General features: G+C 54.9%; 2 protein-coding genes across 2 annotated transcripts in view; one reads left to right on the top strand and one right to left on the bottom strand.

Moving 5' to 3' along the window:
- Window positions 1-257: 257 nt before the first annotated feature.
- atg12 (ATG12 autophagy related 12 homolog (S. cerevisiae)) lies at window positions 258-8,303 on the top strand. Its single transcript, XM_038788398.1, has 4 exons — window positions 258-429; window positions 3,524-3,660; window positions 6,923-6,985; window positions 7,842-8,303. Exons 1-4 carry the CDS (start codon window positions 273-275, stop codon window positions 7,899-7,901), a joined length of 417 nt encoding a protein of 138 aa, XP_038644326.1. The 5' UTR covers window positions 258-272; the 3' UTR covers window positions 7,902-8,303.
- A 92-nt stretch (window positions 8,304-8,395) lies between these two features.
- The window catches only part of LOC119960786 (germ cell-specific gene 1-like protein), a 21,369-nt gene continuing 4,441 nt past the window's right edge, over window positions 8,396-25,323 (bottom strand). The window contains exons 2-5 of the mRNA XM_038788392.1: window positions 20,156-20,236; window positions 17,352-17,504; window positions 12,441-12,552; window positions 8,396-9,043 (exon numbers count right to left, since the gene is read on the bottom strand). Of these exons, the coding sequence (XP_038644320.1) occupies window positions 8,770-9,043; window positions 12,441-12,552; window positions 17,352-17,504; window positions 20,156-20,236 (620 nt within the window). The 3' untranslated portion in view covers window positions 8,396-8,769. The remainder of the gene's footprint in view (window positions 9,044-12,440; window positions 12,553-17,351; window positions 17,505-20,155; window positions 20,237-25,323) is intronic.

The following is a 25,323-nucleotide window of genomic DNA, read 5'->3' as shown; positions in this document are numbered from 1 at the left end:
TGCTGGGCGATCCCAGCCACGGCGTGCCCGCCTCCCCTGGCCCGAGACGTGGGCAGGGCCCCACCAGGCCGCTTTCCAAGCAGTGGGCTAGCACCTTGGATGGGCTGAATGGGCCCCATACCACCCAGAGGTCAGGCTGGGGCTAGATGCCAGCCTCAAAGATGGCCGGCCGCCAACACCCATCCGGCACCGCCCGGCGGTCACCGTCACTTCCGGCGCCGCTTGCCAGGACGGTGCCGTCACTTCCGGCGCCGCGGCCGCCCGCCGACAAGATGGCGGACGCCGAGCACGACGGAGGCGGCGGTGACGGCCCGCCGGCCGAAGGCGACGCCGAGGCCCGCTCGCCCGGCGGCTCCGCGGCCCCTCCTGACCCTCCGACGGCGGCGGCGCCGGTCGCCGAGGAGGCGCAGGCCGATGCGAAGAAGAAAAGTGAGAAGGGGAGGCGGCCGCACCGGGTGCGAAAACAAGATGGCGGCTGTCCGGTTTGCCTGGGCTGGTGACGTAGTGGGGGGGCGTGATTGACAGCCTGGCCGACCAATCGAGGCATGAGGGCGGTCGAGTGGACCAATTAGGGGCCCCGGGGGGGCGGGTCCCTGAATGAAGGGGCGGTGTTGAGAACTGTCAATCTAGCGTCATCACGATTGACGGCTGGGTTGGCCAATAGGGGGGGCTGAGGGGCGGGACTGGCTGACCAATGGGAACGTGGGGGCGGTGTTCAGTGCGGTCAGTTCAGTGTCATTGTGATTGACAGCGCGGTGGACCAATGGAGGGAGGAGGGGCGGGCGATGCAGGCCAATGAGGCGCTGGGGGCGGGTCCCTGAGTAATGGGCGGTGTTCAGGCAGCTGTCAATCAGGTGCCATTGTGATTGATGGCTCAGCTGTCCAATGGGGACAAGAAGGGTGGGCAAATCAGGCCAATGAGTCGCTGGGGGCAGGTCCCTGAGTAGTGGGCAGTGTTCAGGTAGCTGTCATTCAGGTGTCATTGTGATTGACGGCTCATCTGTCCAATGGGGGCAAGAAGGGGGGCAAATCAGGCCAATGAGGCACTGGGGGCTGGGTTCAGACAGCTGTCAATCAGGTGCCATTGGGATTGACGGCTCAACTGTCCAATGGGGGCAAGACAAGTGGGCAAATCAGGCCAATGAGGCGCTGGGGGCGGTGCCCTGAGTAGTGGGCGGCGTTCAGGCAGCTGTCAATCAGGTGCCATTGTGACTGACGGCTCAGCTGTCCAATGGGAGCAGGAAGGGTGGGCGCAGCTGACCCAATGGGGAGCCGGGAGTGGTTAGGCTAGCTGTCAATCAAGACGCCATTGCGATTGGCGGGTCGACTGGCCAATTGGGAGAGGCGGCGGTTTTGCGGCGGCTGGCCAATGGGGAGGCGGGGGGGGGCAGGTGCTTACCTGGAGCTGGCCAATCCGGGCGTGAGGCCGCTGGCCCTCCCGCCCACGGCTGGTCAGGAGGCGATGGCGGGCGTCGAAAAAGGGGGGGATGTAGCTCGAGGAAAAGGGGGGGATGTAGCTCAAGGAAAAGGGGGGGATGTAGCTCGAGGAAAAGGGAGGAGAGTAGCTCGAGGAAAAGAGGGGGATGTAGCTCAAGGAAAAGGGGGGGATGTAGCTTGAGGAAAAGGGGGGGGATGTAGCTTGAGGAAAAGGGGGGGGATGTAGCTCGAGGAAAAGGGGGAGGATGTAGCTCAAGGAAAAGGGGGGATGTAGCTCGAGGAAAAGGGGGGGATGTAGCTCGAGGAAAAGGGGGGATGTAGCTCGAGGAAAAGGGGGGGATGTAGCTCGAGGAAAAGGGGGGTATGTAGCTCGAGGAAAAGGAAGGGAATCGCTCGAGGAAAAGGGGGGATGTAGCTCGAGGAAAAGGGGGGATGTAGCTCGAGGAAAAGGGGGGGATGTAGCTCGAGGAAAAGGGGGGGATGTAGCTCGAGGAAAAGGGGGGGGATGTAGCTCGAGGAAAAGGGAGGAGAGTAGCTCGAGGAAAAGGGAGGTGATCGCTCGAGGTAGAGGAGGGTAGCTCGAGGAAAAGGAGAAGAATGGCTCGGCGGCAAGGAGGTCAATAGTTCGGGGTAGAGTAGGTCGCGGGTTGACTGGTCGAGGGACAGGAGGGGAGCCTTTTAAAGGAGAACTGGAGGAAAAGGAGGGGAGTAGGTCGAGGGAGACGAGGTCAAGGGAAAGGAGGGGGATCGCTCAAAAGGAGTGCAGCTTGAGGGCGTGTAGGCGGTGGGTCCGAGCTGGGGGAAAGGACAGTAGTTCGAAGTCTCGTGAGAGGCGAAGAGTTTGAGGGAGCGCGGCGCGAATGGGGGCTGATGGGTCCGAGGAGATCGAAAGCAGGCACAAACGTGTTGAGTTGCAAAAGATGAACACAGAACATTACAGCGCAGTACAGGCCCTCGATGTTGCGCCGACCTGTGAAACCCCTCTAAAGCCCATCTACACTATTCCCTTATCGTCCATATCTCTATCCAATGACCATTTAAATGCCCTGAATGTTGGGGAGTCCACTACTGTTGCAGGCAGGGCATTCCACGCCCTTACTACTCTCTGAGTAAAGAACCTGCCTCTGACATCTGTCCTGTATCTATCTCCCCTCAATTTAAGGCTATGTCCCCTCGTGCTGGACATCACCATCCGAGGAAAAAGGCTCTCACTGTCCACCCTATCTAATCCTCTGATCATCTTGTATGCCTCAATTAAGTCACCTCTTAACCTTCTTCTCTCTAAAAAAAAACAGTCCCTCAGCGTTTCCACGTAAGATCTTCCCTCCATACCAGGCAACGTCCTGGTAAATCTCCTCTGCGCCCTTTCCAAAGCTTCCACGTCCTTCCTATAATGCGGCGACCAGAACTGCACGCAATACTCCAAATGCGGCCGCACCAGAGTTTTGTACAGCTGCAACATGACCTCATGGCTCCGAAACTCAATCCCTCCCCCAATAAAGGCTAACACACCGTACGCCTTCTTAACAACCCTCTCAACCTGGGTGGCAACTTTCAGGGATCTATGGACATGGACTCCGAGATCTCTCTGCTCGTCCACACCACCAAGAATCTTACCATTAGCCCGGTACTCTGCATTCCTGTTATTCCTTCCAAAATGAATCACCTCGCACTTTTCTGCATTAAACTCCATTTGCCACCTGTCAGCCCAGCTCTGCAGCTTATCTATGTCCCTCTGTAACTTGTAACATCCTTCCGCACTGTCCACAACTCCACCGACCTTCGTGTCGTCTGCAAATTTACTCACCCATCCTTCTACACCCTCTTCCAGGTCATTTATAAAAATGACAAACAGTAGTGGCTCCAAAATGGAGGAGGGAGAGTTGAATAGTTTGGGGGGGGGGGGGGGGAGGTGAAGATCAGGAGTGGGGTCAATTGTTCACCTCTTAGTCCTCCTTCAGGGAGGGAGGTGTGGTAAGCGAAGGGAACCAGCAAGGGAGCGATAAGGAAATGGTTAATGCGTCCAGTCTGACACTTGCACTGTCTTAACCCTGCTCTGTCTCTCTTGCGGCGACGCACCCCACAGTCGATGTGCTCCTGAAGGCTGTGGGCGATACGCCAATCATGAAGCAGAAAAAATGGACGGTGGAGAGGGTGCGGACGATTCAGGGCCTCAGCCAATTCATCAAGAAGTTCCTCAAGGTCGAACCAACGGAACAGCTGGTGAGTGGCGGGGAGGGTGCGCCCCTCTATCTCCGACAGTGCAGCGCTCCCTCATTCCTCCACCTCCGACAGTGCAGCGCTCCCTCAGTACTGGGACCGAGGGGAGTGTGGGTCTGGATTATGGAGCTCAAATCCTAGAGTATAGACATCTCCCTCCGACAGTGCAGCGCTCCCTCAGTACTGGCACCAGGGGGAGTGTGGGCCTGGATTATGGAGCTCAAATCCTAGAGTATAGACATCTCCCTCCGACAGTGCGGCGCTCCCTCAGTACTGGCACCGGGGGGGAGTGTGGGCCTGGGTTATGGAGCTCAAATCCTAGAGTATATACATCTCCCTCCGACAGTGCGGCGCTCCCTCAGTACTGGTACCGGGGGGGGTGTGGACCTGGATTATAGCGCTCAAATCCTAGAGTATAGACATCTCCCTCCGACAGTGCAGCGCTCCCTCAGTACTGGCACCGGGGGGGAGTGTGGGCCTGGATTATGGAGCTCAAATCCTAGAGTATAGACATCTCCCTCCGACAGTGCAGCGCTCCCTCAGTACTGGCACCGGGGGGACTGTGGGCCTGGATTATAGCGCTCAAATCCTAGAGTATAGACATCTCCCTCCGACAGTGCGGCGCTCCCTCAGTACTGGCACCGGGGGGAGTGTGGGCCTGGATTATGGAGCTCAAATCCTAGAGTATAGACATCTCCCTCCGACAGTGCAGCGCTCCCTCAGTACTGGCACCGGGGGGACTGTGGGCCTGGATTATAGCGCTCAAATCCTAGAGTATAGACATCTCCCTCCGACAGTGCGGCGCTCCCTCAGTACTGGCACCGGGGGGAGTGTGGGCCTGGATTATGGAGCTCAAATCCTAGAGTATAGACATCTCCCTCCGACAGTGCGGCGCTCCCTCAGTACTGGCCCCGGGGGGAGTGTGGGATTGGATTATGGAGCTCAAATCCTAGAGTATAGACATCTCCCTCCGACAGTGCAGCGCTCCCTCAGTACTGGCACCGGGGGGAGTGTGGGCCTGGATTATGGAGCTCAAATCCTAGAGTATAGACATCTCCCTCCGACAGTGCAGCGCTCCCTCAGTACTGGCACCGGGGGGAGTGTGGGCCTGGATTATGGAGCTCAAATCCTAGAGTATAGACATCTCCCTCCGACAGTGCAGCGCTCCCTCAGTACTGGCACCGGGGGGAGTGTGGGCCTGGATTATAGCGCTCAAATCCTAGAGTATAGACATCTCCCTCCGACAGTGCAGCGCTCCCTCAGTACTGGCACCGGGGGGAGTGTGGGCCTGGATTATGGAGCTCAAATCCTAGAGTATAGACATCTCCCTCCGACAGTGCAGCGCTCCCTCAGTACTGGCACCGGGGGGAGTGTGGGCCTGGATTATGGAGCTCAAATCCTAGAGTATAGACATCTCCCTCCGACAGTGCAGCGCTCCCTCAGTACTGGCACCGGGGGGAGTGTGGGCCTGGATTATGGAGCTCAAATCCTAGAGTATAGACATCTCCCTCCGACAGTGCAGGCGCTCCCTCAGTACTGGCACCGGGGGGAGTGTGGGCCTGGATTATGGAGCTCAAATCCTAGAGTATAGACATCTCCCTCCGACAGTGCAGCGCTCCCTCAGTACTGGCACCGGGGGGAGTGTGGGCCTGGATTATGGAGCTCAAATCCTAGAGTATAGACATCTCCCTCCGACAGTGCAGCGCTCCCTCAGTACTGGCACCGGGGGGAGTGTGGGCCTGGATTATGGAGCTCAAATCCTAGAGTATAGACATCTCCCTCCGACAGTGCAGCGCTCCCTCAGTACTGGCACCGGGGGGAGTGTGGGCCTGGATTATGGAGCTCAAATCCTAGAGTATAGACATCTCCCTCCGACAGTGCGGCGCTCCCTCAGTACTGGCACCGGGGGGAGTGTGGGCCTGGATTATGGAGCTCAAATCCTAGAGTATAGACATCTCCCTCCGACAGTGCAGCGCTCCCTCAGTACTGGCACCGGGGGGAGTGTGGGCCTGGATTATAGCGCTCAAATCCTAGAGTATAGACATCTCCCTCCGACAGTGCAGCGCTCCCTCAGTACTGGCACCGGGGGGAGTGTGGGCCTGGATTATGGAGCTCAAATCCTAGAGTATAGACATCTCCCTCCGACAGTGCAGCGCTCCCTCAGTACTGGCACCGGGGGGGGGGGGGGGGGGGGGGGGGGGGGGGGGGGGAGTGTGGGCCTGGATTACTGAGCTCAACCCTGGAGTGGGAAGCCAAACCCATTAGCTTGGAAGCAACTGAGCGAAGGGGACCTCCATGTCTGCCTCCCCGGGATACTACAGCGCCACCACTAGCGAGAGGTTGTAACAGCGACGTGACAGTTTACATAGGAAAAGTTATTACACACGCCAGTGCGCGCTCGGATCAGTTTTTCGCGGCTAATCCAGCTGGACTCGTTTCCCTTGACCTACCCTCTCTCAAAACCGTCTCTGATCAGGAAACACAGACGTTTTTACGTCATTTGTATGTGCGGGTGTTTGAAACGGGGTGTAATTTTAAATAAGATTGAATTGTGTGTTTATGTATTTGAAGGAATGAGTGTCTTCAGTATGGTTCCGATCAGCAGACGGTGATGAGGGTTAACGGCGTGAAAGCAAACGGGGCTCACTAAGGGAAACGAGGTTGTTGCTTAGCAACCAGGGGCATCCCAGGATAGAAAGAACTTTTGAGTTCGTCCAGAAACCGGGGGGTTTGGCGGGGAGGGAGGGGGTGGGGGGTGAAAGTCCAGCTCAGGATAGTTCGGGACGAAGAAACGGAGAATTTGAACAAGGCCAGGGTTCAGTGAGACGTCAAGGTCAGGTCGGTGCGTTGGGAGGTCAGCAGTGAGGTGTTCCGTCGGCGTGGCTGGGTCCCTCGGCCACTTCGCTTGCACGCGTGCAGCAATCCAAGGCAGAGGAATGCCGAAAGGAGAGTTTGAAATCCCGGACGTGGATCCCCGTTGAAGGCGTCTGAGAGAGAGAGAGCGTTTTTTTTGTGGGGAGGGGGCGTGTTCCTCGAGAGTGGAGTTTGGAAGCCCTCGTGTGCCGGCCATGGTTCCAGCAAGACCGGTTCTTTGGCAGGGATTGTGTGCTTCCTGACGACATTAGAGTATGAGGTAGATTTTGCAACCTGTCCTCGACGAGTGGGCAAAGGAGGGAGTGCTTTAGATCTACGGACGCAGTTCCTCTCCTGGGTCGGCCTTGATCAGCTGGAATAGTAACACTCTACCCTTTCCATCCCTTTGCAGTTCATCTACGTCAATCAGACCTTCGCCCCACCCCCGGACCAGGATGTGGGTACCTTGTACGAGGTAAGAACGGGGATGACGATCGAGCCTTTGCATCATCGTGGCGTCAGATTGGAGAAACTGGTGGGGCGGGTCTATCCGTAACCTGGGCACTGTCGTGACACGGGATGTACCTTGAGCTCCATAATCCAGGCCCACACTCCCCCCCCCGGTGCCAGTACTGAGGGAGCGCTGCACTGTCGGAGGGAGATGTCTATACTCTAGGATTTGAGCTCCATAATCCAGGCCCACCCCCCCCCCCCCCCCCCCCCCCCCCCCCCCCCCCCCCCCCCCCCCCCCCCCCCCCCCCCCCCCCCCCCCCCCCCGGTGCCAGTACTGAGGGAGCGCCGCACTGTCGGAGGGAGATGTCTATACTCTAGGATTTGAGCGCTATAATCCAGGCCCACACTCCCCCCGGTGCCAGTACTGAGGGAGCGCTGCACTGTCGGAGGGAGATGTCTATACTCTAGGATTTGAGCTCCATAATCCAGGCCCACACTCCCCCCCCGGTGCCAGTACTGAGGGAGCGCTGCACTGTCGGAGGGAGATGTCTATACTCTAGGATTTGAGCTCCATAATCCAGGCCCACACTCCCCCCGGTGCCAGTACTGAGGGAGCGCTGCACTGTCGGAGGGAGATGTCTATACTCTAGGATTTGAGCTCCATAATCCAGGCCCACACTCCCCCCCGGTGCCAGTACTGAGGGAGCGCTGCACTGTCGGAGGGAGATGTATATAATTGCGCTCGGGGGGGTTGGTGGGGGGGGGGGGGGGGTCTGTGGGCACGTGCGTTGGGCAGGTATCGATGCTGGACTGTCTGACGCCAGGTTGCCGTGCGTGCCGCCGTGTGTGAAAAAAGTCTCCTCTTCTTGAATCTGCAGTGCTTCGGAAGTGACGGGAAGCTGGTTCTGCATTACTGCAAGTCGCACGCCTGGGGTTGAAGGCCGTCAGCGTTTGTTCCCCCCCCCCCCCCCCCCCCCGGTGGAACGGAGAGGCCCCCCCCCGCTCGAATTGGACAGACCGCTTCACGGCACGTGTGCTACCCGTTTGCGAGCAGTGTGGTTTCCTGACTCCCGCCTCTCCCTCTGCGTCTCCCTGACTCCCGTCTCACCCTCTGCGTCTCCCTGACTCTCGTGTCTCCCTGTGCGTCTCCCCCCACCACCCCCTCTCTCGCTCGCTGCCCCTCTTTCCCCCCCCCCCCCCCCCCCCCCCCAACCCCGCCCTCCACGGTCAGTCGCAGCGAACATGACCGATCGAAGCCCTCCTCTGCCTGCGTCAACTCCCCAGTGTCGCGGAACCTGTGTCGAACCTGCAATAAAAGCCAGTGCCTGTACGTCCTCTGAGCCGTTTCTGGGCCCTGTCAAATCATCCGTCTCCCAGGGTAAAATCATCTTTATTGTCGTCTTCGTCGGTGTCACAAGTCGGCTGACATCAACGCCGCAGCGAAGTTAATGTGAAAAGCCCCTAGTCGCCACGTTCCGGCCCCTGTTCGGGGTACGCGGAGGGGGGAATTCAGAATGTCCGATTCACTCTTTAACAAGTCTTTCAGGGACCGGGAGGGAGGGAACCGGAGCACCCGGAGGAAACCCACAACAGACACAGGGGGAGGACGTGCAGGCTCCGCACAGACAGTGACCCAGCGGGGAATCGAACCCGGGGACCCCGGAGCTGTGAAGCCCACAGTGCTAACCACTGTGCGGCCGTGACGCCGACACTTTCTGCACCGCTCCAGGGGGCAACGCGTCAGATGCAAGGATTCCAACACATCCCCCTTATACTCTTTCCCCCCCCCCCCCCCACGCTCCGAGATTAACAAGCCTCCCCTTCCAGTGATTCGCTGGGGGGGTTCGCCGGGGCGGCCGCGTTGCGGCCCCCGCTGGCCGCGTCCGAGGCTCCAGCGAGGGAAAAGGCCGAACGTTCCCAGAGGAAGGAGATGTCCTCGGGCTCCAGCACGGGGCGGGATCCCGGGCTGGTGCTCTCCTGCCCCCGTCTGGCGTGCTTCAGCTGGGCCGCTGTCTTGCTGTAGGCGTTCAGACCCGTCACGGACGATACCATGCAGCAGGTAAACGCAAACCAGGCCATGCTGTGGGAGAGCGGAATAATCTCTGTTACAATCCGCATCCTCCTGTTCAAATCCCTCCCTCGCCTCCCTCCCTATCTCTGTAACCTCCTCCAGCCCCTACAATTCCCATCCTCCTGTTCAAATCCCTTCCTCCCTATCTCTGTAACCTCCTCCAGCCCCTACAATTCTCATCCTCCTGTTCAAATCCCTCCCTCCCTCCCTATCTCTGTAACCTCCTCCAGCCCCTACAATTCCCATCCTCCTGTTCAAATCCCTCCCCCGCCTCCCTCCCTATCTCTGTAACCTCCTCCAGCCCCTACAATTCTCATCCTCCTGTTCAAATCCTTCCCTCCCTCCCTATCTCTGTAACCTCCTCCAGCCCCTACAATCCGCATCCTCCTGTTCAAATCCCTCCCTCGCCTCCCTCCCTATCTCTGTAACCTCCTCCAGCCCCTACAATTCTCATCCTCCTGTTCAAATCCTTCCCTCCCTCCCTATCTCTGTAACCTCCTCCAGCCCCTACAATTCCCATCCTCCTGTTCAAATCCCTCCCTCCCTCCCTCCCTATCTCTGTGACCTCCTCCAGCCCCTACAATTCTCATCCTCCTGTTCAAATCCCTCCCTCCCTCCCTCCCTATCTCTGTAACCTCCTCCAGCCCCTACAATTCTCATCCTCCTGTTCAAATCCATCCCTCCCTCCCTCCCTATCTCTGTAACCTCCTCCAGCCCCTACAATCCTCATCCTCCTGTTCAAATCCCTCCCTCCGTATCTCTGTAACCTCCTCCAGCCCCTACAATTCTCATCCTCCTGTTCAAATCCCTCCCTCCCTCCCTCCCTATCTCTGTAACCTCCTCCAGCCCATACAATTCTCATCCTCCTGTTCAAATCCCTCCCTCCCTCCCTATCTCTGTAACCTCCTCCAGCCCATACAATTCTCATCCTCCTGTTCAAATCCCTCCCTCCCTCCCTATCTCTGTAACCTCCTCCAGCCCCTACAATTCCATCCTCCTGTTCAAATCCCTCCCTCCATCTCTCCCTATCTCTGTAACCTCCTCCAAGCCCTACAATTCTCATCCTCCTGTTCAAATCCCTCCCTCCCTCCCTCCCTATCTCTGTAACCTCCCCCAGCCCCTACAATTCCCATCCTCCTGTTCAAATCCCTCCCTCCCTCCCTATCTCTGTAACCTCCTCCAGCCCCTACAATTCTCATCCTCCTGTTCAAATCCCTTCCTCCCTCCCTCCCTATCTCTGTGACCTCCTCCAGCCCCTACAATTCTCATCCTCCTGTACAAATCCCTCCCTCCCTCCCTCCCTATCTCTGTAACCTCCTCCAGCCCCTACAATTCTCATCCTCCTGTTCAAATCCATCCCTCCCTCCCTCCCTATCTCTGTAACCTCCTCCAGCCCCTACAATTCCCATCCTCCTGTTCAAATCCCTCCCTCCCTATCTCTGTAATCTCCTCCAGCCCCTACAATTCTCATCCTCCTGTTCAAATCCCTCCCTCCCTCCCTATCTCTGTAACCTCCTTTAGCCCCTACAATTCTCATCCTCCTGGTCAAATCCCTCCCTCCCTATCTCTGTAACCTCCTCCAGCCCCTACAATTCCCATCCTCCTGTTCATATCCCTTCCTCCCTATCTCTGTAACCTCCTCCAGTCCCCTACAATTCTCATCCTCCTGTTCAAATCCCTCCCTCCCTCCCTATCTCTGTACTCTCCTCCAGCCCCAACAATTCTCATTGTCCTGTTCAAATCCCTCGCTCCGCTCCCTCCCTATCTCTGTAACCTCCTCCAGCCCCCTACAATTCTCATCCTCTTGTTCAAATCCCTCCCTCCCTATCTCTGTAACCTCCTCCAGCCCCTACAATTCTCATCCTCCTGTTCAAATCCCTCCCTCCCTCCCTATCTCTGTAACCTCCTCCAGCCCCTACAATTCCCATCCTCCTGTTCAAACCCAACCATCGCCCCCTCCCTCCCTATCTCTGAAACCTCCTCCAGCTCCGACAATTCTCATGCTCCTGTTCAAATCCCTCCCTCCCTATCTCTGTAACCTCTCCATCCTCTACAATTCTCAACGTCCTGTTCAAATCCCTCCCTCCCTCCCTATCTCTGAAACCTCATCCAGCTCCTACAATTCCCATCCTCCTGTTCAAATCCCTCCCTCCCTCCCTATCTCTGTAACTTCCTCCAGCCCCTACAATTCTCATCCTCCTGTTCAAATCCCTCCCTACCTCCGTCCCTCTCACTGTAACCTCCTCCAGCCCCTACAATTCCCATCCTCCTGGTCAAATCCCTCCCTCCCTATCTCTGTAACCTCCTCCAGCCCCTACAATTCTCATCCTCCTGTTCAAATCCCTCCCTACCTCCCTCCCTCTCTCTGTAACCTCCTCCAGCCCCTACAATTCTCATCCTCCTGTTCCAATTCTCCATACCCTGTCACAATCCCACCGGGGAGTGAGTCTCTTGGACAAGCTCAGTGGGGGGAGAAAGCAGATGGAGATGCCAAAATTAACATGGCCCAGAATGCCCTTTGCTTCATATTGTTAACATTTATAATCCGCTTTCAACTTAACGTCAAACCCTGTAATCCTCATTTGTGAACACAATCTCACAGCTCGACCATAATTACAATCTTTATTGTAGAGGGAGCTTTACTCTGTATCTAACCCCGTGCTGTACCTGTCCTGGGAGTGTTTGATGGGGACAGTGTAGAGGGAGCTTTACTCTGTATCTAACCCCGTGCTGTACCTGTCCTGGGAGTGTTTGATGGGGACAGTGTAGAGGGAGCTTTACTCTGTATCTAACCCCGTGCTGTACCTGTCCTGGGAGTGTTTGATGGGGACAGTGTAGAGAGAGCTTTACACTGTATCTAACCCCGTGCTGTACCTGTCCTGGGAGTGTTTGATGGGGACAGTGTAGAGGGACCTTTACTCTGTATCTAACCCCGTGCTGTCCCTGTCCTGGGAGTGTTTGATGGGGACAGTGTAGAGGGAGCTTTACTCTGTATCTAACCCCGTGCTGTACCTGTCCTGGCAGTGTTTGATGGGGACAGTGTAGAGGGAGCTTTACTCTGTATCTAACCCCATGCTGTACCTGTCCTGGGAGTGTTTGATGGGGACAGTGTAGAGGGAGCTTTACTCTGTATCTAACCCCGTGCTGTACCTGTCCTGGGAGTGTTTGATGGGGACAGTGTAGAAGGAGCTTTACTCTGTATCTAACCCTGTGCTGTACCTGTCCTGGGAGTGTTTGATGGGGACAGTGTAGAGGGAGCTTTACTCTGTATCTAACCCCGAGCTGTACCTGTCCTGGGAGTGTTTGATGGGGACAGTGCAGAGGGAGCTTTACTCTGTATCTAACCCCGTGCTGTACCTGCCCTGGGAGTGTTTGATGGGGACAGTGTAGAGGGATCTTTACTCACTGGAAAGACCATCCATAATCCCAGGAATGTGGCTTCCAGTCCTTTGGTCCCAAGCTGACTGTAACATGGAAGACGGTCGTATACATCATGTGTCCCACCATTCCGAGGAGCCCTATAGAGCCAGAAGAGAATGTCCTTTACCAAAGAGATCACACGATTGCAACACTTAAATTTGCAGTAGAAAATGGTACGGATTGTCTTCAAGTCGAATTCCAGTGGGACAGTCGATGCCGGAACGAAGAGGACGAGAAGCAATGGGTTCCCCGAGCTACCCGGCAAAAAAGTGGGAGGCTTGGGCAGATTCCTTTTGTTTGCAGAGGATGTGTCAATTTACAAGAATGTCGCCCCCATCACGTATAAGTGGAGCCACATGCTCAGCTGAATAATTACATAGAATTTGCAGTGCAGAAGGAGGCCATTCGGTCCATCTAGTCTGCAACGGCTCTTGGAAAGAGCACCCTACCCAAGGTCAACACCTCCACCCTATCCCCATAACCCAGTAACCCCACCCAACACTAAGGGGAATTTTGGACACTAAGGGACAATTTAACACGGCCAATCCACCCTAACCCGCACATCTTTGGACACTGAGGGACAATTTAACACAGCCAATCCCCCTAACCTGTACATCTTTGGACACTAAGGGACAATTTAACACGGCCAATCCCCCTAACCTGTACATCTTTGGACACTAAGGGACAATTTAACAAGGCCAATCCACCTAACCTGTACATCTTTGGGCACTGAGGTACAATTTAACACAGCCAATCCACCTAACCTGTACATCTTTGGGCACTGAGGGACAATTTAACACGGCCAATCCACCTAACCTGTACATCTTTGGACACTGAGGGGCAATTTAACACGGCCAATCCACCTAACCCGTACATCTTTGGACACTGAGGGACAATTTAACACAGCCAATCCCCCTAACCTGTACATCTTTGGACACTAAGGGACAATTTAACACGGCCAATCCCCCTAACCTGTACATCTTTGGACACTAAGGGACAATTTAACAAGGCCAATCCACCTAACCTGTACATCTTTGGGCACTGAGGTACAATTTAACACAGCCAATCCACCTAACCTGTACATCTTTGGGCACTGAGGGACAATTTAACACGGCCAATCCCCCTAACCTGTACATCTTTGGGCACTGAGGGACAATTTAACACGGCCAATCCCCCTAACCTGTACATCTTTGGGCACTAAGGGACAATTTAACACGGCCAATCCACCTAACCTGTACATCTTTGGACACTAAGGGACAATTTAACACGGCCAATCCACCTAACCTGTACATCTTTGGGCACTAAGGGACAATTTAACACGGCCAATCCCCCTAACCTGTACATCTTTGGACACTGAGGGACAATTTAACACGGCCAATCCACCCTAACCTGTACATCTTTGGACACTGAGGGACAATTTAACACGGCCAATCCACCCTAACCTGTACATCTTTGGACTGTGGGAGGAAGCCGGAGCACCCGGAGGAAACCCACGCACACACGGGGAGGATGTGCAGACTCCGCACAGACAGTGACCCAAGCCGGAATCGAACCTGGGACCCTGGAGCTGTGAAGCGATTGTGCTAACCACAATGCTACCGTGCTGCCCTCAAATTGTCCCTTCCTGAGTCACCATCGACGCACTTGGTATTGTTCAGCCAGTGCTGCCCAGCTCGTCCGAGGCTTGGGGGGAGGGGGGAGGTGTGGGAGGGAAATCTGTCTTAACCCAAGCTGGCCCATGCGTGATTCCCCCCAAGCCATGGCGATGTGGGCTGGCTCTGACTTGACCTCCGAAATTGGCGTGGTACGTCCCGCGCAGTTCGGAGCGCGTGACGCCCGTCGCTCTCTCCACCCCTGGGCCATTCTACAATCAGTGACCATTTGACCACTTCCCTGCGTGTTGGTTCTGTGAACGACCCATCTCTTTCGCTCCTCCACCCCCGAACTCCGTCAACTGCCCCTTCCAGGATTTATCCCACACCCCACCCCTTTCGAAGGGTCCTGTTGAATCTACTTCCTCCGCCCTATCCGGCAGCCCCTCCCCCCATCACCACAACCCGATGTGTCAGGAATAAATGTTCCCTCGTCTCCTCCCCCCACCACTCCCGTCCTCTGCTCCTTTTACCGATCTGTGTGTCCCTCCGGATCCCGACTCTCCTGTCGCTGGGAACTCAGTTTCCCTTCATTGACTCCCATCTCCCATCCCAAACCCTTCCCCCATTTGGAACATCTCGATTCAATCTCCCCCTTAACCTTCTCCTCATTGACTCCCATCGCAAACCCTTCCTCCATTGGGAACGCCTCGATTCAATCTCCCCCTTAACCTTCTCCTCATTGACTCCCATCGCCAACCCTTCCTCCATTGGGAACGTCTTGATTCAATCTCCCCCTTAACCTTCTCCTCATTGACTCCCATCTCCCATCCCAAACCCTTCCCCCATTGGGAACGTTTCGATTCAATCTCCCCCTTAACCTTCTCCTCATTGACTCCCATCTCCCATCGCAAACCCTTCCCCCATTGGGAACGTCTCGATTCAATCTCCCCCTTAACCTTCTCCTCATTGACTCCCATCCCAAACCCTTCCCCATTGGGAACGCCTCGATTCAATCTCCCCCTTAACCTTCCCCTCATTGACTCCCGTCTCCGAGCGTAAACGCTTCCCCCATTTGGAATGCCTCGATTCAATCTCCCCCTTAACCTTCTCCTCATTGACTCCCATCCCAAACTCTTCCCCCATTGGGAACGTCTCGATTCAATCTCCCCCTTAACCTTCCCCTCATTGACTCCCATCTCCCATCCCAAACCCTTCCCCCATTGGGAACGTCCCGATTCAATCTCTACCTTAACCTTCTCCTCATTGACTCCCATCCCAAACCCTTCCCCCATTGGGAACGTCTCGATTCAATCTCCCCCTTAACCTTCTCCTCATTGACTCCCATCCCAAACCCTTCCCCCATTGGGAACGTCTCGATTCAATCTCCCCCTTAACCTTCTCCTCATTGACTCCCATCGCAAACACCTCCTCCATTTGGAACGTGTCGATTCAATATCTCCCTTAACCTTCTCATTGACTCCATTCTCCCATCGCAAACCCTCCCCCATTTGGAATGCCTCGATTCAATCTCCCCCTTAACCTTCCCCTCATTGACTCCCGTCTCCGAGCGTAAACGCTTCCCCCATTTGGAATGCCTCGATTGAATCTCCCCCTTAACCTTCTCCTCATTGACTCCCATCCCAAACCCTTCCCCCATTGGAACGTCCTCGATTCAATCTCCCCCTTAACCTTCTCCTCATTGAACTCCCATCTCCCATCCCAAACCCTTCCCCCATTGGAACGCCTCGATTCATCTCCCCCTTAACCTTCTCCTCATTGACTCCCATCGCAAACCCTTCCCCCATTTGGAACGTCTCGATTCAATCTCCCCCTTAACCTTCTCCTCATTGACTCCCGTCTCCCATCCCAAACCCTTCCCCCATTGGAACGTCTCGATTCAATCCCCCCTTAACCTTCTCCTCATTGACCGTCCCCATCCCAAACCCTTCCCCCATTGGAACGTCTCGATTCAATCTCCCCCTTAACCTTCTCCTCATTGACTCCCATCTCCCATCGCAAACCCTTCCCCCATTTGGAACGTCTCGATTCAATCTCCCCCTTAACCTTCTCCTCATTGACTCCCATCGCAAACCCTTCCCCCATTGGGAACGTCTCGATTCAATCTCCCCCTAACCTTCTCCTCATTGACTCCCATCCCAAACCCTTCCCCCATTTGGAACGTCTCGATTCAATCTCCCCCTTAACCTTCTCCTCATTGACTCCCATCGCAAACCCTTCCCCCATTGGGAACGTCTCGATTCAATCTCCCCCTTAACCTTCTCCTCATTGACTCCCATCTCAAACCCTTCCCCCATTGGGAACGTCTCGATTCAATCTCCCCCTTAACCTTCTCATCATTGACTCCCATCTCCCATCGCAAACCCTTCCCCCAATTGGAATGTGTCGATTCTATATCTCCCCTTAACTTCTCTCATTGACTCCAGCCTCCCATCCCAAACCCTTCTCCCATTTGGAACGTCTCAATTCAATCTCCCCCTTAACCTTCTCCTCATTGACTCCCAACATCCCATCGCAAACCCTTCCCCCATTGGGAACGCCTCGATTCAATCTCCCCCTTAACCTTCTCCTCACTCTCATCTCCCATCGCAAACCCTTCCCCATTGGAACGTCCCGATTCAATCTCCCCCTTAACCTTCTCCTCATTGACTCCCATCGCAAACCCTTCCCCCATTGGGAACGTCTCGATTCAATCTCCCCCTTAACCTTCTCCTTATTGACTCCCATCGCAAACACCTCCTCCATTGGAACGCCTCGATTCAATCTCCCCCTTAACCTTCTCCTCATTGACTCCCATCTCCCATCCCAAACCCTTCCCCCATTGGGAACGTCTCGATTCAATCTTCTCCGTAACCTCCTCATTGACTCCCATCTCCCATCGCAAACCCTTCCCCCATTTGGAACGCCTCGATTCAATCTCCCCCTTAACCTTCTCCTCATTGACTCCCATCTCCCATCCCAAACCCTTCCCCCATTTGGAACGCCTCGATTCAATCTCCCCCTTAACCTTCTCCGATCGTAGGGGAACGAACCCTCCCCCACCCACCCAGTTTCTCCCAGTGTGAATTATACACCCTCGCCTCTGCTCGATCTCCGCCCCTCTGTCTCTCTCTCTCTCTCTCCGTCCCTCTGTCTCTCTCTCTCTCTCTCTCCGTCCGTCTGTCTCTCTCTCTCTCTCTCTCCGTCCGTCTGTCTCTCTCTCTCTCTCTCTCCGCCCCTCTGTCTCTCTCTCTCTCCGTCCCTCTGTCTCTCTCTCTCTCCCCCCTGTAAGGCCAAACACTCACCAGCCAAGACTGTGAAGATTGCAGCGAAGGAGCTGATTTTCAGTGTGGCCGCCACACTCGGCACGTAGAGGAGCTCCAGGCACTTGAGCAGGAAGCCAAAGGTCAGGAAAGCGATGAAGAGAGATTCCGAAATGATAGCAAACCACAGCACGCCTGTAAAAATAAAGGTCGTCCGTACATTGGGGTGTGGATGCAAGGTCTCGGTCCTTTGCAAGTGAGACAAGAAAAGGCCATTTCTCTTGGAGTCAATCAAACCATCGCCCCTTGACCCTCGCTCCATCCTGGGTAGGGAGGGATTATTTAATGAGGAGAGGTTGAGTAGGTTGGGAGTGAACTCGTTGGGAGTGAAGAATGAGGGGCCTTATGGAGACAAGGAGGATTCTCGGGGGGGGGGGGGGGGGGGGGTTGGGGTTTGACAGGGTCGATATTTCGAGGATGTTTTCTCTTGTGTATTAGAATTGGCAAGTCATGTTGCAGCTGTACAGAACCTTAGTTCGGCCACACTTGGAGTATAGTGTTCAATTCTGGGTCGCCACACTACCAGAAGGATGTGGAGGCTTTAGAGAGGGTGCAGAAGAGATTTACCAGGATGTTGCCTGGTATGGAGGGCATTAGCTATGAGGAGCGGTTGAATAAACTCGGTTTGTTCTCACTGAACGACGGAGGTTGAGGGGCGACCTGATAGAGGTCTACAAAATTATGAGGGGCGTAGACAGAGTGGATAGTCAGAGGCTTTTCCCCAGGGTAGAGGGGACAATTACTAGGGGGCATAGGTTTAAGGTGCGAGGGGCAAGGTTTAGAGGAGATGTACGAGGTAAGTTTTTTACACAGGGGGTAGTGGGTGCCTGGAACTCGCTGCCGGAGGAGGTGGTGGAAGCCGGGACGATAGTGACATTTAAGGGGCATCTTGACAAATACATGAATAGGATGGGAATAGAGGGATACGGACCCAGGAAGTGTAGACGGTTTTAGTTTAGACGGGCAGCATGGTCGGCACGGGCTTGGAGGGCCGAAGGGCCTGTTCCTGTGCTGTACTTTTCTTTGTTGTGGGAGAGTCGAGTGCCAGAGGGGACAATCTCCGAGTGAGGAGATGGGGGGGGGGGGGGGGCATTGAAGACAGAGATGAGGGGGATTGGCTTCTCCCAGAGGGGAGTGAATCTGTGTGCAGGCTTCACCGCAGAGATCTGTGCAGGCCGGGTCGATAGGTGTGTTCAAGGCCGAGATGGATCGTTAATCAGTGAGGGGATGGAGGGAGATGGGGATGAGGCAGCAGAGTGGGGAGTTTGAGGATTGTCACTACTGAGGGAGCGCCGCACTGTCGGAGGGAGATGTCTAGGATTTGAGCTCCATAATCCAGGCCCACACTCCCCCTGGTGCCAGTACTGAGGGAGCGCTGCACTGTCGGAGGGAGATGTCTATACTCTAGGATTTGAGCTCCATAATCCAGGCCCACACTCCCCCCGGTGCCAGTACTGAGGGAGCGCTGCACTGTCGGAGGGAGATGTATATACTCTAGGATTTGAGCTCCATAATCCAGGCCCACACTCCCCCCGGTGCCAGTACTGAGGGAGCGCCGCACTGTCGGAGGGAGATGTCTATACTCTAGGATTTGAGCTCCATAATCCAGGCCCACACTCCCCCCCCCCCCCCCCCCCCCCGGGTGCCAGTACTGAGGGAGCGCTGCACTGTCGGAGGGAGATGTCTATACTCTAGGATTTGAGCTCCATAATCCAGGCCCACACTCCCCCCCGGTGCCAGTACTGAGGGAGCGCCGCACTGTCGGAGGGAGATGTCTATACTCTAGGATTTGAGCGCTACAATCCAGGCCCACACTCCCCCCGGTGCCAGTACTGAGGGAGCGCTGCACTGTCGGAGGGAGATGTCTATACTCTAGGATTTGAGCTCCATAATCCAGGCCCACACTCCCCCCGGTGCCAGTACTGAGGGAGCGCCGCACTGTTGGAGGGAGATGTCTATACTCTAGGATTTGAGCTCCATAATCCAGGCCCACACTCCCCCCGGTGCCAGTACTGAGGGAGCGCTGCACTGTCGGAGGGAGATGTATATACTCTAGGATTTGAGCGCTATAATCCAGGCCCACACTCCCCCCCGGTGCCAGTACTGAGGGAGCGCTGCACTGTCGGAGGGAGATGTCTATACTCTAGGATTTGAGCTCCATAATCCAGGCCCACACTCCCCCCCGGTGCCAGTACTGAGGAAGCGCTGCACTGTCGGAGGGAGATGTCTATACTCTAGGATTTGAGCGCTATAATCCAGGCCCACACTCCCCCCGGTGCCAGTACTGAGGGAGTGCTGCACTGTCGGAGGGAGATGTCTATACTCTAGGATTTGAGCTCCATAATCCAGGCCCACACTCCCCCCCGGTGCCAGTACTGAGGGAGCGCTGCACTGTCGGAGGGAGATGTCTATACTCTAGGATTTGAGCTCCATAATCCAGGCCCACACTCCCCCCGGTGCCAGTACTGAGGGAGCGCTGCACTGTCGGAGGGAGATGTCTATACTCTAGGATTTGAGCTCCATAATCCAGGCCCACACTCCCCCCCGGTGCCAGTACTGAGGGAGCGCTGCACTGTCGGAGGGAGATGTCTATACTCTAGGATTTGAGCTCCATAATCCAGGCCCACACTCCCCCCCCGGTGCCAGTACTGAGGGAGCGCTGCACTGTCGGAGGGAGATGTCTATACTCTAGGGTTTGAGCTCTATAATCCAGGCCGACCCCCCCCAGGAGAATGTAAACCTGCCCTTGGCGTTTCAGAGAGTGTTGACAAACAGGTCAGACTCACCAAGTTCCGATTCCGGTGTCAATTGAATAAAACTGCGGCATTTCACTGCAAGAGACGGAGAACACACAATGAGCCTGATTTCTCATGGCTGATAAGGAGCAGGAAGCTGGACTATAAACACGATGCGGGGTTTCAAAAGCGTAATTAACTCGCACCCTTGTTTTCTTATTTATTTGCACGCATTTCGGCCTCGCCCTCAAACTCCGTTTCTCTCTCGTGCCCTGTCCCCTCTCTCTCTGTCTCTGTCTCTCCCTCTGTCTGTCTGTCTCTCTCACTCTGTCTCTCTCTCTGTCTCCCTGTCTCTCTCTCTGTCTCCCTGTCTCTGTCTCTCTCTGTCTCTCTCTCTGTCTCCCTGTCTCTGTCTATCTGTCTCTGTCTGTCTCTCTCTCTCTCTGTGTCTGTCTGTCTGTCTGTCTCACTCTGTCTCTCTCTCTGTCTCCCTGTCTCTCTCTCTCTCTGTCTCCCTCTCTCTGTCTCTCTCTCTGTGTCTCTCTTTCTGTCCCTCTCTCCCCTTTGTCTCTGTCTTTATCTGTTTGTCCCTCTCTGTCTCTCTCCCCCTCTGTCTCATTCTCTCTCTGTCCCTCTCTCTCTGTTTCTGTCTCTGTCTCTCTGATTCTCTGTCTCTCTCTCTCTGTCTATCTCTCTCTTTGACTCTGTCTCTCTTGCTCTCTGTGTCTCTCTCTCTGTCTCTGTCTCTCTCTCTCTCTGTGTCTGTCTCTCACTCTCTATGTCTGTCACTCTATTTCTGTCTCTCTGTCTCTCTCTCTCTTTCCCTCCCTCTCTCTGTCTCTCTCTCTCTCTGCCTCCGTCTCTCACTCTGTCACTGTCATAGAATTTACAGTGCAGAAGGAGGCCACTCGGCCCATCGAGTTTGCTCTGGCCCTTGGAAAGAGCACCACACCCAAGTCCACACCTCCACCCTATCCCAGTAACCCCACCTAACCGTTTCAGAGACTACGGGGCATCCACCTAACCTGTACATCTTTGGACACTAAGGGGCAATTTAACACGGCCAATCCCACTAACCTGTACGTCTTTGGACACTGAGGCACAATTTAACACGGCCAATCCACCTAACCCGCACATCTTTGAACTGTGGGGGGAAACCGGAGCACCCGGAGGAAACCCACGCAGACACGAGGAGGACGTGCAGACTCCGCACAGACAGTGACCCAGCCGGGAATCGAACCTGGGACCCTGCAGCTGTGAAGCCCACACTGCTAACCACTGTGCTATTGCACTGCCCATTTGTCTATCTGTCACTCTCGCTCTGTCTCATTAACTGTCTCTCTCTGTCTGGCTCTCTCGCTCTCTGTGTCTCCCTCTCTCTTTCTCTCTCTCTGTCCTTATTTCTCTATCTATGTCTCTCACTGTTTCTCTTTGTCACTCTGCTCTCTCGCTCTCTCTGTCTCTGTCCCTCTTTCTCTTTGTCTCTCCCTCTCTCTCTCGTTCTGTCTCTCTCTCTGTCTCTTTCTCTCTCTGTCTCTTTCTCTCTCTGTCTCTTTCTCTCTCTGTCTCTTTCTCTCTCTGTCTCTTTCTCTCTCTGTCTCTTTCTCTCTCTGTCTCTCTCTGTCTCTTTCTCTCTCTGTCTCTTTCTCTCTCTGTCTCTCTCTCTCTCTCTGTCTCTTTCTCTCTCTGTCTCTTTCTCTTTCTGTCTCTAACTCTGTCCCTCTCTCTCTCTGTCTCGTTCTGTCTCTCTCTCTCTGCCTCTTTATCTCTCTCCTGTATCTTTCTCTCTGTGTCTCTCTCTCTCTTTGTTTCTTTCACTCTGTGTCTCTCTCTTTCTCTCCCTCTCCCGCTCTCTCTCTCTCACACACTCTCCCTCTCTTTCTTTCTGTCATTCTCTCTGTGTCTCTTTGTTTCTCTCATTCTCTCCCTCTCTGCTGTTGGCTCCACCTGACATCTTTATTCTTTAATCTTCCACATTCCGCTGATCTCCGACGAATCCAGTCCGATCTGCTTATTGTATTTAAGGTGATTAAATGATTCCAGTGGAGGGGGGGGGGGAGCATTTCTTTGATTCCTAGAAGAGAAGCAACGACCTTGCGAGGAACAGGGAACAGAGCCGGGGATGAGAAACTTTGGTGCGTAGCTCGGAGAGGTTGGGATGGTCTCTGTGGAGAGAGGAGATTTGGGATAGAGACCCTCAAAGCCACGAGGGGGAGAGTCGGACAGAGCAGACGAGGAGACTCTGTTACCCCATCAAGCCCCTGCCCGAATACCGTTCCCCAGCACTTCGGTGCATAGCTTTGTAAGCGATGGTGCTTCGATCGCTCGTCTCAATCCTTCGCAAATGTTGCGAGGGTTCCAAAACCTCCTCCACCCTTCCAGACAGCGAGTTCAAAATTCCCACCTCCCGCTGGGTGGTAAAGTTTCCCTCAAACCCTCCTCAGCATGAATCTTGCCCCCTGGCTATCGACCCCTAAATGGGCGCGATTCTCCGAGCCCCGGGCCGGCGCATCGCCTCAACCGTACCTGGTCGCAGCCGGCGAGAACTCTGCGCGAAGGGTCGAGGGGGTGGCCTGCGGGAGGGGGGGGGGCGTCCTCTGATGACGTCTGGCCCACGATCGGGGCTCACCTACCCCCCCCCCCCCCCCCCCGCCGGCCCAACTTTGTTGCGCTTCCCTGGTGCCATGTTGCGTCAGGGCTGGGGCGTCCCGTGAGTCTACCGTGCTTGCGTGGGTTGGCGCATGCCCCAGGATGTAAGGTTGGAGCGGCCTGAACCGCTCCAGCGCCGTGCTGCCCCCCCCCCCCCCTTGTGGGCACGACGGCGCGGACGCTTAAGTCCCGCGATCGGTGAATCGCGCCCGATAGTCGTACAGTCCCCAACCGGGCCTCCCCCCCCCACTCAGCCTCCTCCGCTCCATGGAAACCACCCCCAGCCTCTCTTCATTGCCGAGAGGGCTCTCCTGCCCGGGCGACCTCACGGTGAATCTCCTCCGGCCCCCTATCCAGCGCGATCGCATCCTTCCTCGAGTGTGGCGACGAGAACAAACCGCAGTACCGCACAGGGACAGGCTCTTCCGCTCGGCAAGCCTCTGCCAATCCTCACGCCCTAACTTAAAACAGAACCTCCTGCCCTGACTCAGTCCCTATCCCTCTATTTCCTCCCTCTTCATGGAGCCATCCAGGTGCCTCGTAAATGTTGCTAATGTCCCGGCTTCCACCACATCCTCCGGCAGCGAGTTCCAGACACCCACCGCTCTGTGTGTGAAAAACTTACCCCGCACATCTCCCTTAATCTTTCCCCCTCTCACCTTTAACCTGTGGCCCCCAGTAATTGACCCCTCTACCCTGGGGAAAAGCCTCTGACTGTCCACTCTGTCTACGCCCCTCATTATTTTGTAGACCTCTATCAGGTCGCCCCCCAACCTCCGTCGTTCCAGTGAGAACAAACCGACTTTATTCAACCGCTCCTCATAGCGAATGCCCTCCGTACCAGGCAACATCCTGGTAAATCTCTTCTGCACCCTCTCTAAAGCCTCCACATCCTTCTGGTAGTGTGGCGACCCAGAATTGAACACTATACTCCAAGTGTGGCCTCACTGAGGTTCGATACAGCTGCAACATGACTTGCCAAATCTTATACCCAATGCCCCGGCCAATGAAGGCAAGCATGCCGTATGCCTTCTTGACGACCTTCTCCACCTGTGTTGTTGCCCCTTTCAGTGACCTGTGGACCTGTACACCTCGATCTCTCTGACTTTCAATACTCTTGAGGGTTCTACCATTCACTGTATATTCCTGACCTGCATTAGACCTTCCAAAATGAATCACCTCACATTTGTCCGGATTAAACTCCATCTGCCATCTCTCCACCCGAGTCTCCAAACAATCTAAATCCTGCTGTATCCTCTGACAGTCCTCATCGCTATCCGCAATTCCACCAACCTTTGTATCATCCGCAAACTTACTAATTTAATTCTTCAGAGATATTTTGCGATGTCTTCTAATCGGCTGAATTTTTAAATCAGTCATGCTGATTAAATTGGCTTTGGCACCAGTGTCTAACTTCAATCGGACCACTGCACCATTCACATCAAGTGGTAGGAGCCATTTTGTCCCCATCAAATTCTTTTATTTCAAATGGAGCAGCAGTTTGCATTGATTGAAGTGCTGGAGAACATATTGACCAGGGGTGTACTTCTGAGGCTGTATAAGGCTCTGGTCAGACCCCATTTGGAGCATTGTGAGCAGTTTTGGGCCCCGTATCTAAGGAAGGATGTGCTGGGCCTTGGAAAGGGTCCAGAGGGAGGTTCACAAGAACGATCCCTGGAATGAAGAGTTTGTCGTATGAGGAACGGTTGAGGACTCTGGGTCTGTACTCGTTGGGAGTTTAGAAGGATGAGGGGGGATCTGATTGAAACGTACAGGATACAGCGAGGCCTGGGATAGAGTGGACGTGGAGAGGATGCTTCCACTTGTAGGAAAAACTAGAAGCAGAGGATCCACCATCTCAGACTAAAGGGACGATCCTTTTAAAACAGAGAAGAGGAGGAATTTCTTCAGCCAGAGGGGGGTGGTGAATCTGTGGAACTCTTTGCCGCAGAAGGCTGTGGAGGCCAAATCACTGAGTGTCTTTAAGGCAGAGGTAGATAGGTTCTCGATTAATAAGGGGATCAGGAGTTATGGGGAGAAGGCAGGAGAATGGGGCTGAGAAAATATCAGCCATGATTGAATGGCGGAGCAGACTCGATGGGCCGAGTGGCCTAATTCTCCAGTGTCTTATGGTCTTATCTCTCAATTATTATTCCTCAGGGTTCTGCCATTTACAGTATAATTCATACCTAGATTCGATCCTCCAAAATGCATCACCTCGCATTTGTCCGGATTAAACTCCGTCTGCCACTCCTCTGCCCAGGTCCCCAATCGGTCAATATGCTGTTGTATCCTCGACGCAACTCCGCCAATCACCCGCAAAATTACTGCCCTCAATAATTCAGCTGTGGCCCAACTAGAGTTTTGTACAGGGTCCAGTCGTGACCTCCCCGCTCTTATATCCCAGGCAGCGGATTGGCGCTAAGTCATGACTCTCGTCTGGACAGTCCGAATGATGACCTTCTCTGCAGGAGCGGTCCCGCCACTCTCAGATGCACAGGAGGCCCCGACTCGGAAAACTATGGTCCGTTACCCTCGCTGCCGCTGGGCGGGGAACCTGGAACACCCCC

Source organism: Scyliorhinus canicula, unplaced genomic scaffold (assembly GCF_902713615.1).
Source record: "Scyliorhinus canicula unplaced genomic scaffold, sScyCan1.1, whole genome shotgun sequence".
NCBI lineage: Eukaryota > Metazoa > Chordata > Chondrichthyes > Carcharhiniformes > Scyliorhinidae > Scyliorhinus > Scyliorhinus canicula.
The sequence above is the reverse complement of the archived record's forward strand: the minus strand, read 5'-3'. Positions and strand labels throughout refer to the sequence as shown.

Excerpts from the sequence above, each read along its gene's own strand:
- atg12 (XM_038788398.1), top strand. The coding sequence starts at position 273 with ATGGCGGACGCCGAGCACGACGGAGGCGGCGGTGACGGCCCGCCGGCC. Across the intron at positions 3,661-6,922 it reads TCGAACCAACGGAACAGCTG|TTCATCTACGTCAATCAGAC; the intron begins GTGAGTGGCGGG and ends ATCCCTTTGCAG. Across the intron at positions 6,986-7,841 it reads ATGTGGGTACCTTGTACGAG|TGCTTCGGAAGTGACGGGAA; the intron begins GTAAGAACGGGG and ends TTGAATCTGCAG.